The sequence below is a fragment of the Chenopodium album genome, chromosome 21 (assembly GCF_948465745.1).
Source record: "Chenopodium album chromosome 21, dcCheAlbu1.1, whole genome shotgun sequence".
Lineage (NCBI taxonomy): Eukaryota > Viridiplantae > Streptophyta > Magnoliopsida > Caryophyllales > Amaranthaceae > Chenopodium > Chenopodium album.
Genome location: NC_137854.1, coordinates 8,279,909 through 8,297,301, shown reverse-complemented (window position 1 = coordinate 8,297,301; position 17,393 = coordinate 8,279,909). Strand labels below are relative to the sequence as shown.

Genomic DNA, 17,393 nt, shown 5'->3' with positions numbered 1-17,393 from the left:
ATACTTCCATTTTTTCTGTAAAATCAAGTCACAGTATCTATTATTTACTGCAACCACTGTATATTTCAGAAAATCACTAACAAAAGTGCCCGGAGAGAAACAAACGGCGAGGTAAAAAAATAATAATAATAAAATATTGAATGTATAATTACCACCTCAATAAAATTATGTTGGTATACTTTGTTCTTGTATGTTAACCAATTTCGACAATTTTTTCACAATTTGATTAGGGTTAGAGAATTGAGTAAATTAGGATTTTTTAGGGAGATGTTTATTAGATAAGATAAGCTTTTGTAAGTAAATCAATCTTAATTTTAAGTTGAACTAGTTTTATGCAAAGCGAGTTATATTTTAATCAAAGTGCTATGCAAGCTTCAATTGTAACATATTGCATGTACTACAAATATGCTTGTTTGAATACTCCATATTTTTCATGGCTTTAGAGAATTCATATCGAATTTGAAAATTAAGACATTATTGAATAGTTTCATTTTTGCTTTAAATTTGCATCAAAATGATTAAAATTATTTTTTAACATAAGAGTTTGACAGTTTGTTGTCACGGTATAAGATATTTTTTATGCTTATTTCAAACAGGAAAAAGGAACATATATTTTTTTTTACATGATGATGAAATTAATTTGTGGATGTATTATAATCAAAGATATGCAAATACTTTCCTCAAAAAAAAAAAAAAAAAAGGATATGCAAATACTGTAAAAATTAAAGTGAAATAATAGATTGGCGACGAAAATGCTAGCTATACTTTGAAGAATTGAAAAATTAACATATAATTAGCATTAGATTGTCAAATTTGACCATCTACAATCTACGATCCATCTCCTAATAGCAACCTAAGCTAACTCCTAATTCTGGCTTCGATCAAGAACTTTCATAGATTGCTATTCGCTATCATAAGAATAAAGCATTGAGATAAAGCTCAAAAGGAAATCCAGGATGTAATTAAACAATTTGGAATTATCACATGTAGTATTGTATGTCGTTTAGCTAGTTATGCTACCAAAGAAAGTTCACCAAAGTACTGCAATACATTCAGATAATCTGGGGTTAGAAAGAAACATTACAATTAATATATACAAATGCTCACGTGCATTTGGAATATAAGAGCTTTTTATCCAAATTCAGTCCCAGAGAATGTTTTAAGGGCACCACCATAATTATAGATTTACAAAGGTGAAAATGACAAAGGACCTTGAAGAATAATTGTATTCCGTCCGTTTCAGGTTTGCATGTAACAGTTTGATTTTTGCATCATTTATACATTATAATGTTTTAAAATTTGTCTTGGTACATATGTATAGCATATTGATTTTTATTTCCCTCAAAAAAAAAAATGTTTTGATTTTCTTATTTTAAATTGTGTGATAATTAGGAACACTGATGGTCAATATTTTGCATTAAATGTGTCAAATACGTCGTTGAATTTAATAAAAAATGAAGGTAGTGCTGTTTAAAATAAAAATATGTACTCTGTATAAAGAAGGCTTACAAGGTTGATATCTAACACTATAAGATTAACTATTTGTCCATATCAAAGATTTCATTCAATATAAAGTGACATGCGAGCGTTGGGACAATCTTTAAAGAATGGAGCGAATAATTGTTAGATATTTTAAAGGTTGAGCATATGTTCATTCCACAAATCTTAATGAATACAACAATACGCATGGAGGCATGGATCGATTGTGATTTGTGATTCCCCACTAAATCCTTACCCTCTCTTATCCCAAGTTTTTTGTGCTCTGAAAACCAATGAACAGATTGCAACTCAATACTTTATAAACAACTAAAAAAATGTGATAATAAATATAGACAGCGTAAAATTTGTTTTGGGTGAATGAGCATATGATATATTCTGAGAGAAAAGTAATTGAAAGAAAAGGTAAGAATTTCTTATAAATGTATGAAAGTTAAGTTACAGCCTGAGATACTGCAATATTTGGTCCTCTAGTGAACTGCAAAATGAAAATGTCAGTGTTTACATGATTCAATGCAAGTTGTCCTATAACCCTCATTTATTTGGCAGTGTACCACGACAAGTTTAATAAATGTACTACACTGCTACATTGAAATTTAAATCCAGGTTCATATTGTGAATGAAAGTTTAGATCAATGTTATTATTAGTGTGCGAATCACAGCAGTAAATATAGATTTACAAGAGGATTCATTTTTTCTCTCTTTAATAAGCATAATCCCACCAAAATTTAAGACTTTTTTAAAAAAATGAAGCTCACCTTCTCTTCCCTTTCCTCCTCTTTCCCTCCCCTTGCTTTCCTTCTTTGCTATCCAAACAAAGCGTTAGATAGGAAGAGAGGGAAGGGAAAGGAAGGGGCGCAAGTTTCATGTTTGGTTAAGAGGTCGGCATAAGGAAAGAGAGGGAGAGGAAAATGAAGGGAATGGAAAAGACGTAAATTTTTATAAAAGAGAAACATCCTAATAAATGTTATTAAGTTAGGATATCGACTATTATCCATCAACCCAAGGGTATATTGGATTTCTCAGCTCACCACCAGCGGCTTGCCCGTACAATTTGAAGTACATTAGTAGCTAACAAGGGTAATTTGTGCTCTTTGATTAGGCTCCCAACAAATTGACAATACTCTGTTTCAAGTAATGCATCTACTTCTCCTAAAACCTTTTACTACCTACTTTTATGTGTTTTAATCTACCTTTTTCACCAATAATAACCATACACAAGTAACATACTTGGGTTAAGAAATTAATTCCAAGTTGGGAATCTTCACCAAATACTAGGGTAACGTTAGAAATCTAAAACAGCTCAGAAGTCATTCATACACCACCATGGTAAGCCGAACGCTGTTGATATTTAACAAATCTAGAGGGCAAATATGGCATTTCACTATCATAAATTATTTAGAGGCTATAATACAAAAAAGGATAATTTGAGTGTAGATGTCAAACATTCAGCCATAATAGGTTAAGCAACGTGAAATTAACTTCTAACTCAAACATATGGAGATTACTAAAAGCCTGCCGCATAAATCTTATTATCTTGCAGGTAACACATTTTCGCCTTGTATATCATATGTCGCGTGGACTGCACTTACTTTTAAGCTTAGACAAAGCACACATCTAACGGTTTCAGAAGGCATTAACATCGAAACAGTCATACAATTCGCTAATTATAGCTCCTTCAACAATTTACCAATAGATCGATCTGTATCATGAACTTTCTGAAGGAGTTACAGGAAAAGCTGATCTGGAAAAAAATTTCATGTTCATGAGAATAAATGAAGCATGTCTCTATGGAAGTGATTTGCAAGGGAGAGATAGCAAAATACCACAATACTAGCACTTGGTATATAACCCGCCTTCAGCCAGATATGGAACCATAGTTCCATACCCATTGTCAATCAGTAAATCAGATCATCAAGGAAGATCAAATAACTGGACAACAGTATAAAATCTTCCTATAGTCATTTGTTAATGTACATTCCTGATGGCCAAAGTAATTCAGCACTTCTAGTTATCCTATTAAAACAGATGTGTTTCTACAGCTAGTGGGAATACTGGACTACTTTCAGACAACAGCAAATCTAAATTAAAAACTGCAGAATTAAATTTACAGAAATGTTACTCATCAAGATGAGTCACTCTACTAAACAGATCCAGCACAAATAAAAACACACTCTGTTTTGACTTCATAGAAGCACAAAATGCATTCTTCAACATGAAATCAAATAGAACTAAACACATTATTTCTGAATTCAAATCAGAAAAAAAAAATTCTGCAGGCCATTTAGTGGGGGCATAATTAAGGATTTGTTTGGTTTGATTGAAAACATTTCAATAACATGATTTTCGTGGATTTTTTTATTTTTATTTTTATTTTCATTTTTTTTAATTTTTTTTCGGGGGGTACACATTTGTAAACTAATTTTCCTTTGTTTCCGTAAATGAAAATTTATAGTAAAAAGGAAAATGGGAGTGAGCTGATGAGGATAGCTGGGAGGAAAGAAAAAAGAAACAAAGTTCCCTAACTTTTATACACGTAGTAGTAAAGGTTATCCACCTTAGAACTAGTTAATATCTGCCATTTAGAAAACTGTTATTCCTCCCCTTAACAAACCCAAAGGAAATTGAGAAAAATTGAAAAAATCACTTTCCTCGAACATTTTACATCCAACTGAACATCCCCTTTCAGCCTTCAAAAAAGAATTTTGCCTAGTCCTGCAAAGTTTATATAGCCAAAACAAAATTGCACTATACATCTAGTCATCTACACTAAGAACCAAGTGGTTCAAGTTTCAAAAATCATAACCCAAATGTCATATACCACCATTTGGCTGCACACATCAAAGGCAAAAGAGCCACACCCACACCAAAGATTAACAGAGGGTATCCCTACATATATTTAGCACTAAAAGGGCACACCATGGTCTTATGAAACATTTACTAATACTGAAGCAGATCTCTCAACTACAATACTATAGTGGCAGAATCAAAGAGTAGTCATAAAATCGGCAAGTCTTCTCATGCAGACATCAGAATTCAGGAATTGTTACAAAACCATCTGCCATCCACACTTCCTAGTGGTTTACTATTTCAGGGCTACATCCAAAACACGAATAACATTTACTGCATCTCTATTGAGCCAAAAGTACATTAGACAGAAACTAAAGAAATTTTGACCTAAGTCATGGCTGATCAGGGAATATAACCACTCTAATAGAGGTACTAAAATGTATAGTAGTAGGACAATTGGATACGTTCTGAGATCTGTCTATATTTTCCAGTTCTTAATTATTCATCTTATACTTTTAGCAGGCCCTAGCTTTTTGCAAACTTTAGAAATTGCTATGAAGTTCTCTCATTTGTCTCTTACTTGATACCATTCCCAATACAATTCTGTTAAAAAATCAGTTTAAGTACTCAAAGACACCTCTTATCATATTGGCTCAAAAAGGAACAGCCCAATGAGAATGATAAACTCTTGAATCAAAACTTATAACCACCAATTAAGTAATAAGTACCACACACAGAGAGGATGACGTTACATATATGAAGTGCAAAGGTCTAATCAAGCCTGTTTCCCAACTCTTCAGAAGATACAGGGCGGCAATATGCTGAATCTAAAGTGGAAATGCAAGACAGCAAAATCCTCCACTCCTTCAACTCACAAGTTATACCAGGTGTCAAATTTTTAGCTACTAATGCAAAACATACCCAAAATAGACTACTACTGTGTATCCCTACATATAACAGAGCCTCACCCACACCAAAGATTAACAGAGAACAGAGGGTATCCCTACATATATTTAGCACTAAAAGGGCACACAATGGTCTTATGAAACATTTATTAATAGTAAAGCAGATCTCTCAGCCACAATACTATAGTGGCAGAATCAAAGAGTAGTGATAAAATCGGCAAGTCATCTCATGTAGACATCAGAAATTGTTACCCAAACAACCATCTGCCATCAACACTTCCAAGTGGTTTTACTATTTCAGGGCTTCAGGATTACATCTAAAACATGAATGACATTTACTGCATCTCTAAAGACCCAAAACTATATTAGACAAAAACCAAAGGAATTTTTACCCAAGTCATGGTTGATCGGGGAATAAAACCACTCTAATAAGAGGAACTAAAATAAATAGTAGTAGGACAATAGGATATGTACTGAAATCTGTCTATAATTTCCAGTTCCTTAATTATTCACAGGATCTTATACTTTTAGCAGGCCCAAGCTTTTTGAAAACTTTAGAAATTGCTGAGTAATTCTCTCACTTGTCTCTTACCTGTATTCTTCCATGATACCAATCTCATTATAACTCTTAGTTAAAAAAATCAGTTAAAGTCCTCAACGACATTTCTATCATATTGGCTCAAAGAGGAACATCCCCCAATGAGAACAATGAACTCTTGAAACAGCATTAATAACCACCACTTAAGTAATGAGTACCACACATGGAGAGGACAGATCAAACCTATTTCCCAACTCTTCAGAAGATACAGAGCAGCAATATGCTGAATCTGAAGTGGTAATACAAGACAGCAAAATCCTCCACTCCTTCAACTCACAAGTTATACAAGGCGTCAAATTCATGAATACTATTGCAAAATATACCCAAAATAGACTACTACTGTAAATCTGTAATATTACGTAACAAAATAACAAATACCCAAAACTCCAAAAGAGAACCACCAAGTTAAAAACAAAATCAACAATCAAAGCTTATACCCCAAAGTTTTTATCTCATCTATCTAATGTTATATGCTCCTATAAACCCAACTTCTTCATGTCAAACACGTCATCATTGGTCTTCCCATGCCTCTTATGAGATCCCCTTGATCCCAACCTTTTAGTTTACTTTCTAATCAGTTCTCCTTTATTATATCCACAATGCATGTCCGCAACTCCAATTTTCCTCCTATTATCTTCATTTGTAATCTAATCCTTACAGATGTTCCCACACATCCATCTCAAGTTCTCAACATACACATCTTTGCTACCCTCATCTTTTTAATATGATCCATCCTGAATGCCCAACATTCTAACCCATATAAATATTTCCCTTTAACTTCAAAGATATGTTAAAATCACACAATACCCCATTTGTTGCACTTCATTGGAGCCAACTGTATTTATTCCTACAGGCTACCTTTTTTTTTATCAATTTCGATATCATCTGCAAAATCGACCCAAGGTATATAAATCACTCGTTTATAAGCACCTCCTTACCATCCAATGTTACTGTATCCCCACTTGACTCCCTTGTTTGCTAAAACTACATTCCATGTACTCAATCTTGTTCGGCCTCAGTCTAAAGTTATAAACCCCAAAGATTCTAAATGTTGCATCCATTGCTCTAAACAGTAAACACATAAGCATATAGATGAATAAGAGGTCATTTAAGCAAAGATGGAAATGGCATTGATTTGAAGTAGGAGACGGGAAGAATTCTAAATGATAAAGTGACAAAAATTCATCACAGAATATATATTTATCCATCTTGAGGTAAAAATTAATTGATTATATTGAGATCTACTTCCAATGGTTTGGCGAAATCTTGAAGCATGTTTGAACCATGATGTTAAGACTTTATGGTGGGTTATTCTAAATGTTAATTATTATAACCTCATCTGGTATGTACTACTAACATGCAACCTAGCTAATGGGGTGTTTGGTTCCTCATAGTTTTGAAATAAGGTGTGTGTTTAGAATGAGTGAAACTCATACCTGCAATTTGTTTAAGATAATTTCATTTTTTAAACCCATACTTTAAACCCGCAAGGCATGGGGTTTAAACACTCAATGGGGAAGAGGGTATAGCTCATACCACACCTTTAGGAATCAAATCAAAGAAAAATGTTCATTCACAAGTATCAATTTCCAACCCTACACCATGGTTTCATCCAGATTTCAAGCTCTTAATATTTTGCAAACCAAACGCCCCCTCTTAATAAATACCAACAATATTTAAGACTTGGGATCATATACCATCAGTGTTACTACCATCCGACAAACCAAGAGTTATAACTGACATATAGATACATTTATACACACTGATTCGAACGTGACGTTATGTTTCTCAGCCTACAGGCACAAATAATCACGATCAGCCCAATGACCATGGTAGTGGAAGACTACAAGAGCGAGTCCAAGCAAAGGGTTGGCAACAAGGCAACCAAAAATTCTGGTTCATAGGACTAGTCAGTATCGTCCAGGTATTTAGGACCATTGCGTAAATTTCACTTTGCAGAATGATGTGAAATTGAACCTATATCCAGACAATTCCGTCTGATGAAGTGATGTCTACTTCTGTTTAAAGTTTAAACATGTATTGAAGTATAGGACTGCAGTAATCAAATCAAGAACGCTTTTTTCCTCTTCTTGAGATACAGAGCAGTAATAAACTAAATATAATGTACACTGAGCACCAAATCGGTAGTAGCATTAAAGCAATTTGATACTTATGCGAGCTCCTATGATTGTCAGGCAAACCATACTTGTTAAGCTATTACAAGCCATGAAATTAGGGACTGGTCACGCACCAACAACACCACAATATTAAAAGAAGGCAGCACATAACGAGAACTTGCAAAATAGATGTAACAAACACGTGCCATTTATTGCCATTGCAAAGTTCAAAAAGATTTCTCGTAGAGTAATTTACATACTATTATAAGCCTAGACAATGTTTGGTTCAAAAACAATCAGCTCTCAACATTCCTGGCTCATATAGTTAATACATACTCAAAATAAGTCTATAAAGCAATTCAAAGCTCGAATTGGTATAAGAGATAAACCTGTTGTTAGACAGCCGAACTCGCGCTCTGAGCTGCTCTTCTAATATACAGGATGTCTACATTACAGATGCCCACATTCAGCCAATCAATTGATCAAACCCAAGAGAGCTTAGTGTTGAGACCATTGAATGCTCTTAATATCAATCCCTTGCTGATACATTTCATAGAGAGGGCTCATCTCCCTCAACTTTTGAACCTGCCTCACAGTCAACTCGACCGCCTTATCAACCTCCTCCTCCGTGGTAAACCTCCCAATCCCGAACCTAATCGAAGTATGAGCCATCTCCTCATCCACCCCAAGCGCCCTCAACACATAACTAGGCTCCAAACTAGCACTAGTACAAGCACTCCCACTCGAAACCGCCACCTCCTTCAACCCCATCAACAAGCTCTCCCCTTCCACAAACCGAAACGACAAGTTCAAATTCCCCGGGTACCGCCTCTCAGCACAACCATTCACAACCACAGCATCCACCTTATCTCTAATCCCCTTCAACAACCTCTCCGACAACACTTTCGCCCTCTCCCCATCATACTCCATCTCCCTCAACGCCACATCACAAGCAGCCCCGAAACCAACAACCAACGGAGTCGGCACAGTCCCACTCCTTATCCCCCTCTCCTGCCCACCCCCATTCATCTGCGGCTCAACCCGAACCCTCGGCCTCCTCCTAATATACAACGCCCCAACCCCTTTAGGCCCATAAATCTTATGCCCACTCAAACTCATCAAACTCACATTCATCTTCTCCACATCAATCGGCACCTTCCCCAACGCCTGCGCCGCATCCGTATGAAACGCAACATTAAACTCCTTACAAATCTTCCCAATCTCATCAACAGGTTGAATCACTCCAATCTCATTATTCACCATCATAATCGAAACCAACCCAGTATCGGGCCGAATCGCATCCCTCAACTTACCCAAATCAATTAGCCCATCTTTCTCAACAGGAAGATAAGTAACCTCATACCCCTCTTGCTGAAGATGACGGCACGAATCCAACACACACTTATGCTCGGTCTGAGTAGTGATGACGTGGCGCTTGGTCGTCCGATGAAAATGCATATATCCTTTAACGGATATATTGTTGGACTCGGTTGCGCCGGAGGTGAAGATGATTTCCTTGGGTGACGCGTTGATTAGACGCGCGACTTGGGTGCGTGCGGTTTCGACGGCAGCTTCGGATTCCCAACCGTAGAGGTGGGTACGGCTATGGGGGTTGCCGTATTGGGAGATGTAGAAGGGGAGCATGGCGTCGAGGACACGTGGGTCGACCGGAGAGGTTGCTTGCATGTCAAGGTAGAGTGGGCGGCCGGAGATTTTGACCCCTTTCATGGAGATGGGTGAGTCTTCCGACGGTGTGTCGACGGTGGCGGCGGCGGCGGCGGTGGAGAAGGGGCGGATTAGGGTTTGTGAGATGGGTTGGAGGTTGCGGAGTTTGGAGATTAGATGCTTCGAGAAAGTCATTCTGTGAAATGAAAAGGAGAAATCCTACAATGAAATTGGAAAACAGGAATTTAAAATTAATCGAATTTGAAAGAAATGAAGGACAGAAATCCAGAGAATTGGATTGAAGAGTATACCTGAGTGAGAAATGGGGATTGCAAAGAGGAGAGAGAGAAAGTTGAATTAGGGTTTTGGAATTGGGTTAATTGGGGAGTAATTGAGATATAAAATGATAAAATGGAATATCGTTTGATTATTGGAAGAGTAATGGTAGGGTTGAGAAAATGGAGAGAAATGAGGATGAGAGGGGGTTTAAGGGAGGGAAGGAAACACCGACTGTTGCGGAAATGCGGTGAGACTTGAGACTTGAGACTTGAGAGGAAGAAAATGTGACCACGAGTTTGATGAGGATGTCACCCAAGTACCCAACCCTAAAGATAAGGGTATGTTCTATTCGCATTATTTTCAGTTCAATTCAGCTCAGTTCAATCAATTAGAACAGGTCCTAAATCTTTTTGTATAATTATAATTGGCTTTATTAGTGGTCGGATACTCGGATCAGCTTCTAAATTACACCATTATGCATTTATGGCTTCATGAATTGGACATGACTAGGCCTACTATTCCCCCCCCCCCCTTTTTTTTTTCTTTTTTTTTTTTTTTTTTTTTTTTTTTTTTTTTGTTGAAACACCTACTTTACTATGGAAGTATGGAGTATAACTAGCCTTATGGCTCGTGCAATGCACCGGTTGTTTATAGATATATAATATACTTATAAATTTTTTATTTGTTTTTATTGGAAAATGTATAGTTTAAAAAGGAGATAAAATTGAATGTAATTGTAGAAGAAATTAATTTGGGGGAAAGTGAACTAAGTAACATTCGTACATGTATTGATTTAAACATAGTGTTTTTAATATGAGAAAAGGGATTAAATGAGGTGACACGTGACATTGGTGAAAAATAAAATGTACATGTGGCATGGGTGAAAAACAAAATGTACATGTGGCATGTTAAAGATGATGGTTTGAGTTTTTAAATACTACTAATAATAATAAAGTATATAGATATAGATAATTTCGTCTTTCACTATACATTTAAAAAGATTTTTTGTCAAAAACTTTTTAATAAAACTTAGATTTAATGAAAAACAACCTACTAATAAAAAAATATTGTAAGAAAAAACCTAAACATTTATGGAGTAAAATGTTGTAAGAAGGGGTCGGATTTCCACCGTAACCTTGAGCTATTGTGTATTGACCCACCTCAAAACATTTTTTATAATATTTATTGCAACCAACAGATCAGAGCAAAGATTTGAAATCATTAACTAGATTAAACATCAATGAAAAAAATATTCAAAATCAAAATTTTATTAATAAATTCTTATAGATAAAATTTGTAATTGTTAATGATATAATAGTTCATAAACTAAATAATGAAATTGAGCCCTCCAATTCCAATGCCTCAAAATTTGGTTGTTCTTAACATAAACAAGTTGATACTACAAGATAGTTATTTGTTTTAAAAGTAGAGTAATCCTAGTGAAGTATACTTACAAGAGAACAAATGAAGAGGGTCCAAAGGGAGGTGAAGAGAGCGAAAATAGTAGGAGGCAATGGTGGAGATGAGGAGCTACTACATAATACGGAGTAAGTTTTATCAAAAACCTGTTGGAGCTAAACATTCTTAGATAAATCAATGCTCAACTGTGTAAGTGCTAACCTATGGGACTTGGGTTGTTAATCACTACTATACTTTTTTTTTCAGAATGCACTCCTTGGTATTGATAAACTTCGCAATATGTCAACCAATACAAGATGGGACAATTCTGGAACTGGAAGTGCACATTTAAGTGTTACATAATTTCTCAACAGCTTTGCACATTTAAGTAAAATGGAACTGGAAGTGCGGCATGAAAGAAAAATATATCATGCTGAATTTAAAAAGGGACCTTGAACAAATGCATGAACAATAAATACTATGGTAGTTGAAGATAGGAATGCATATCCAAGTATTAACCACATTTTATTTGAAGAATTACAGTCAAAAGGCATGTCCAAATCACAAAAGGCCAATACCCTCCCACAAACGGTCCATACATTCATCTCGACAAAGAACTTTGAGTGCTTGAGCACTGTGAAAAACATTGAAGTAGAAAATTCATCTTCCAAAGACGATATTGATCCAATGACAATAACATGAAATTGTAAGAGCAAATTAGCATGATTAATGATGTTCCTTCACCTCAAAGAGTCCGTCAGGTCCTGAAAACCACAAAAGACATGTCAAAAATGTTTGTGAAGAACAAAGACATTAGGCATGAATCATTTAAAGGGCGTAGCAAAGATTTTCAGAAGGGGCATGCACAACTATGAAGACAATTGATCAAATCCATGCTAATTCACTTGTATGTTTACAATAACTATATGTTTCCCATTCAAAAATTTTTAGTATAACTTTTTTTAATTTTTGATCAAATTAAAAGGAAGCCAAAAAAATAGAATGCAACTAAAGTGGAACTAGAGCCAAAAGACATTGTAGTTCAAGCTAAGGAAAGAAAAGCTTGTGACCAAAACAATAAAAGGCAGATAATATAAATCAGACTTCAAAACTAGGTGATTCAGAGTTGCTACAAACAAAACTTCACCACAATAGATGTCAAAAAAGGATGCGGTAACAAAAAAAGACATTTTTAAAAATAAAAGGATTTTGTAGACTGGCTTGGATTGGTGATCTCCGAACACAACTATCACTGTACATTATAATAGTGATAATTAGCTATCAAATATGTCAACCCTGCAAAAAAACAGGGGCTTTCCTAAACTGGATCCAAAATATAATAACAGCCAGTCTTCACCCATAAAACAGCCATGAGAGATTTCATGTGGACTTGGATCCAGATAATTCCTTAAAAACTCTAACAGAGTCTAACCTATCAACCATGTTCACAGTTGCGATTCATTAATTTATTATAAACACCACGACAATTTATGTCTCTTATCTTGATATAGTATACAGAGCATATTGCTGTACTATAACAGAGATAGCAGTGAACCATTTGATTGTAGGTTGTCTAGGAAAAGGGCTTAACTTTTTGGAGTTACCCAATTTTAAACTGTCTCAAATAAGTAATGCCATATCTTTATTCATGAAGGATTAAGACAATGTAACAAACATAAAAAGACCTCCAGTGTAAAAATAAAAAAGCCAGTATACCAAATTACATAAGACAGACTTAACAAGGTCTCCAACAGGTTGGTTAAGAATAAAATATATAGAGTAAAGATGAAACCATACCCCATGGGAACTCCTTGTTGCGAATGTGCATGTAAGGGTATGCCTGCAAAAAAATCACATTAAACAAAAATGAGATACTGCATACGAAGTACTTCATATTAATCTACATAAAGATATGTAGAAAACCAAGCAAACACCATTTTTCAACTAGTGTTATAAAATTTAACAAAAAGAAGCCAAACAGTTGTGATTATAATCAGATGAGATGCACACACCAAGCACAATAGCAAATCATCTTCATAATCTCGTATGATCCGCCACAGCAACTCAATTAATTACGAAGAACATACAAACATAAACAACAGAGTGGGGGAAATGTAAGGGGTCCCCTCCCCCAAAGTGTTCTTACTAGAGAGATGGTACTATCCTTTCCACTAGGCTAAGTTTATAATGGTGTATCGAATCTCCAATGGTTATGGTTAGCTAAGGAGCATGCAATTCCTAAAAGTCTCAAGCTAAAACCTTGACCATTGGATGGAAGTTAAGATAAGAATTAATTAGCTTAAGCAAGCTAATTTACTTGATAGAACGATGAAAAATTTGATACTACGTACCAAACTATTAATTGACAAATGAAACACATTTAAATAGAAATCTAGTACTCCGTAGTTAGCATTGGCCAAAGTGCAACAAATATAAAAGCATTTTCTTTACTTGTGCTTATAAAATTAAGAAACCTAAAGTACTAATGAGCAAAAACACCAATCATCACGGAATAATAGAGAATTCATCCGATCAATTCTACGGATGCACAATTTAGCATGATAGTGAAAATACAACACTCAATTCAATGCAATTGAGAACAAATGGGCCAAATGAGCAAAACAACAGAGGAAAAATAAGTAATGTAAAACTTAAATAGAACTTACAGGAGGCTCTGGGAAGTGATGATGAGGCTTGGAAAGTTGGTAGATTGCCAAGGTTGTGCAACTAATTATTCCAAGGTAAGTAATTTTCTCCCATTTTGATGCCTCTTTAGCCTCGTCTTCAAATAAATACAAACAAAACAAAAACAATCAACACCCATTTTCCAGAAAATACAAAACATACAAATGAAAACAAAAAACCCCCAATTCTATTGCAATTATAAAACTTCAATGCTTACGCTAATTAACCCAAAACAAAATCAAAACCCTAATTAATTAAATTAAATAATCGAACATGAAAAAATTGAAATTCAGATTTATGTATATCGTATAATCATAAAAGGGTATTCAAATCAAAGCAAAAAATTGCGAATTTCAGGGTCAAATCTGTATGGGAAAAAGGGGTAAGAGAGAGAAAGTTACAGGCAACGTCGTGGTGGGCGGAAGAAGAGAAGGGGCGCTTGGAAAGATCGGAGGAACGACCAGCACGGATGGCGGATTGAACGCCGGATCTGAGTTTAGCAAGAGTCATCGCCATTGTTGCTTCTCTCTACTTTCTCTCTCTAAATTTTCCTTTTTTCTTATGAATGAAACTGGGAAAATGAAATTGGAGTTTGCGAACCTAATTGCAATTTCCAGAATACCAGGTTGCAGGATCCGAATCTGTTTTGGTCTTCTATCTTTTGGTGAATATAGATTTGGGCTAAATAGTCTAGCAAGCTTCTTACTTTAGCCCAATGGACCCTAAAACATCCTAAACCTGACAAAAAAGTCGAGTCGTGTCATGTCCATTTCGTGTTATTTTCAAAATCACAAATGAGTGTAGATTGAGTTTGGTTCGAATAGTAGAATCGAGTTATATTGATTTTGGTCATTTGGTTCATCTTACCTTTGGTCATTTTCGAGTATGATTGAATTGGGTAAGTTTTTTTAAAAAAGTAATCGCACAACGTTTACATCATCCAAATTCATTAAACAAATATCAGCCAATTTTGCCACATTGTATGTTGATATCCATGATGACTTTTTTTTTTTTTTTACTTATCAAGTTTGGACACCTACAGTACACTTTCAATTTTTTTTTCTCCATTTTCGAGTAAGACGTTACAATTATGAGATTAGATATTTTTTTTTTATACAATCTTGTAATAAATTGCATTATGTCCATATAAGCTGATCATGATCCATGTATATCAGTATATGACCTGTAAACTTATAGGAATAAGGTGGGACATGAGAATATATGAGATTAGATTGCATAAAAAACACAGATGTGATTTTGAAGTCATGATAAGATTGTAAACCAATGTGCATGCATTCAGTCTCGGCTCTATTCTTTTAAATTCAATGGCACCTAATCAAAAAATATAATATTCCATCACATATCAACACACATATGATTACTATCTTCTGATCTATTTTACAAAATCATGATATTGTTCTACAATATCCATGTAAATCTCATGAAATAGATTATGCTTATTATAGTGGCAAATTCATAAGATCTCAAAGATAGAACGAAACAAACTACATCTAATTTGAAAAATAAAAAGAGAAAGATCTACAATAATTCTACATTTTTTTTTTGTATGTATATATCCATTGACCCAATTTTCTACGAAATCAACAAACATCAAAATCTATGTGACTTATTAAATCTACATGTGGGTCCATATATTTTTATAACCTATGATATGATCGATCCTAGAATATCACAAAATTGTATCCCAATAAATCCCACCAAAAAGCAAACATTTTCCCCAAATTCTCTTCTATGATTTGCTAATCATTTTTGCATGAAATCACGGAGTTATCAACTCAACCCAAGCTTCACCATCAAGTATCCCACTCTCTATTTCTCCACACTCATCACTCAACGAATAAACGACGTCGTCTATACTCCAACCACCTCTCAGCAACTCTCTCGACATTTTCCTCACGTGCTTCACAGCACCCTCCTTTCCACTCACCCCACCTACCGTCACGCACGTGGACACCACCGCCTCATCGCGACCACCACCTTTACCATCCATCATCATCATCTCCCTCACGTCATCCTCGGCCCATCCACCATCCCTCAACCGCCACATCACCTCATCGATACAACCATTCAGCTCGTCGGTCCACCATTTGTTACACGCGCTCTCACGCGCTGCAGCCTCGGTCCAAAACTCGACTTGCCTTGCTTCCCGGGCCCACGCTGGGGTCGTATTATTTTTATTATTATTATTACTACTCCGTGTCCTCCAAACGCAGTCTTTTCTCCGAAACTCCGTTTCCTTAAAAAACCCGCCCACGTCAGCACTCAACAATCTGACGTCACTCCCATGCACGTAGAACACGGGGTTTCCCGCCAAATTGGGTTCAGCCGGAATATAACAGTGCCGAAACACGGGGACAAGGGGTGGGGCCTTGGATAGGAAATGTTGGGCCAATGATTGGGCCTGATCATTGTTAGTGGGCCGTGGGCCCCAAGATGGGACCCAGAAGTTGTTTCTAGAAGCTTCTTGGGAGAGAGAGAGGATAGGGAGGGCGGTAAGGAGGCGGAGCTGGTAGGTTGAGGAGGAGCGCCAGTTGGGGAAGCCTGGGCCCACAGGAAGGCCTTCGGAGAGGATTGATCGGAGGTCGGAGGGGAATGTGAAATGACCGGCGGATTCCGCGGTGGTGATTTCGTCGTTGGTGAGTCCGGCTGCCACGTGGATGTTGGAGGTTTTGAGGGAGGTGATTACGGTTTTTGCGTAGGCGGCGATGGAGAAGCAGACTTTGCGCTGCCGTGTTGGTGGTGGTGGACGGTGGTTGGTGTGGTGGTTTGTGGCCATTGGTTTTTTAAGGGAGGAATGAGAGATCAAATTGAGAGATTTTTTTTTTATTTGGTGTTGTGGGGGGATTTGTTGGTAGGATTATATTATTGGGGTGGCTAAAATGAAATTGACTAAAATTTTGGGGGGTTTTTAATTTGTTTGGAGTGGAGTTATTTGGAAGGAAATCCAAAAAAAAGGTGATTTATTTCCCACTTGAAAAAAGTGGGATTTTTATTTTATTATTTTTTTTTGATAAATAGATTTTATTTATTTATATATATATTTATTAGGTGATTTTAGTTAAATCATGGATACATGTTTGAATTTATTTATTTATTTCTTAGGTGATTTTAATTGAATTATGGATACAAGTTTAAAACATAAAAATGTGGGAAATGGGTGATGGATATTGGAGAAAAGCTATTCTCCCATGTTGCTACTTGTTACCCATATTCTGTACTAATTTAATTATAGCAATTTAATAGATTATTTAGAATGCAACCTATTCATTTGAACAATTTTCCATAGTATGGTTGTTTTTTTTTTTTTTTTTTTTTTTTTTTTTTTTTTTTTTTATATATATATATATAGAAATGGGGCAATTTCTCTTAGTTTAATCAGTTTTTTTTTTTTTAAAAAAAAAAGAAAACGTTAGAATAAACTCATCCTCATGTTCTTAA

General features: G+C 35.6%; 2 protein-coding genes and 1 pseudogene across 4 annotated transcripts; all 3 read right to left on the bottom strand.

Annotated features, from left to right (window-relative positions):
• Positions 1-8,099: 8,099 nt before the first annotated feature.
• Positions 8,100-10,123, bottom strand: LOC145602421 (cysteine desulfurase, mitochondrial pseudogene; annotated as a pseudogene). 2 transcript variants are annotated; one of them, XR_014104550.1, is made up of 2 exons: positions 9,884-10,123; positions 8,100-9,791 (listed from the first exon to the last, which is right to left on the bottom strand). The product of XR_014104550.1 is annotated as a cysteine desulfurase, mitochondrial pseudogene, transcript variant X1 (transcript). The 2 variants fall into 2 exon arrangements; XR_014104551.1 differs by having other exon boundaries at positions 8,100-9,768.
• Positions 10,124-11,749: 1,626 nt separating this feature from the next.
• On the bottom strand, positions 11,750-14,514 carry LOC145601880 (cytochrome c oxidase subunit 6a, mitochondrial-like). Its single transcript, XM_081657965.1, has 4 exons — positions 14,336-14,514; positions 13,916-14,031; positions 13,047-13,089; positions 11,750-12,013 (listed from the first exon to the last, which is right to left on the bottom strand). Exons 1-4 carry the CDS (start codon positions 14,448-14,450, stop codon positions 11,976-11,978), a joined length of 312 nt encoding a protein of 103 aa, XP_081514091.1. The 5' UTR covers positions 14,451-14,514; the 3' UTR covers positions 11,750-11,975.
• Positions 14,515-15,714: 1,200 nt separating this feature from the next.
• Positions 15,715-16,731, bottom strand: LOC145600288 (uncharacterized). Its single transcript, XM_081656207.1, has one exon. It carries the CDS (start codon positions 16,729-16,731, stop codon positions 15,715-15,717), a length of 1,017 nt encoding a protein of 338 aa, XP_081512333.1.
• Positions 16,732-17,393: the final 662 nt, after the last annotated feature.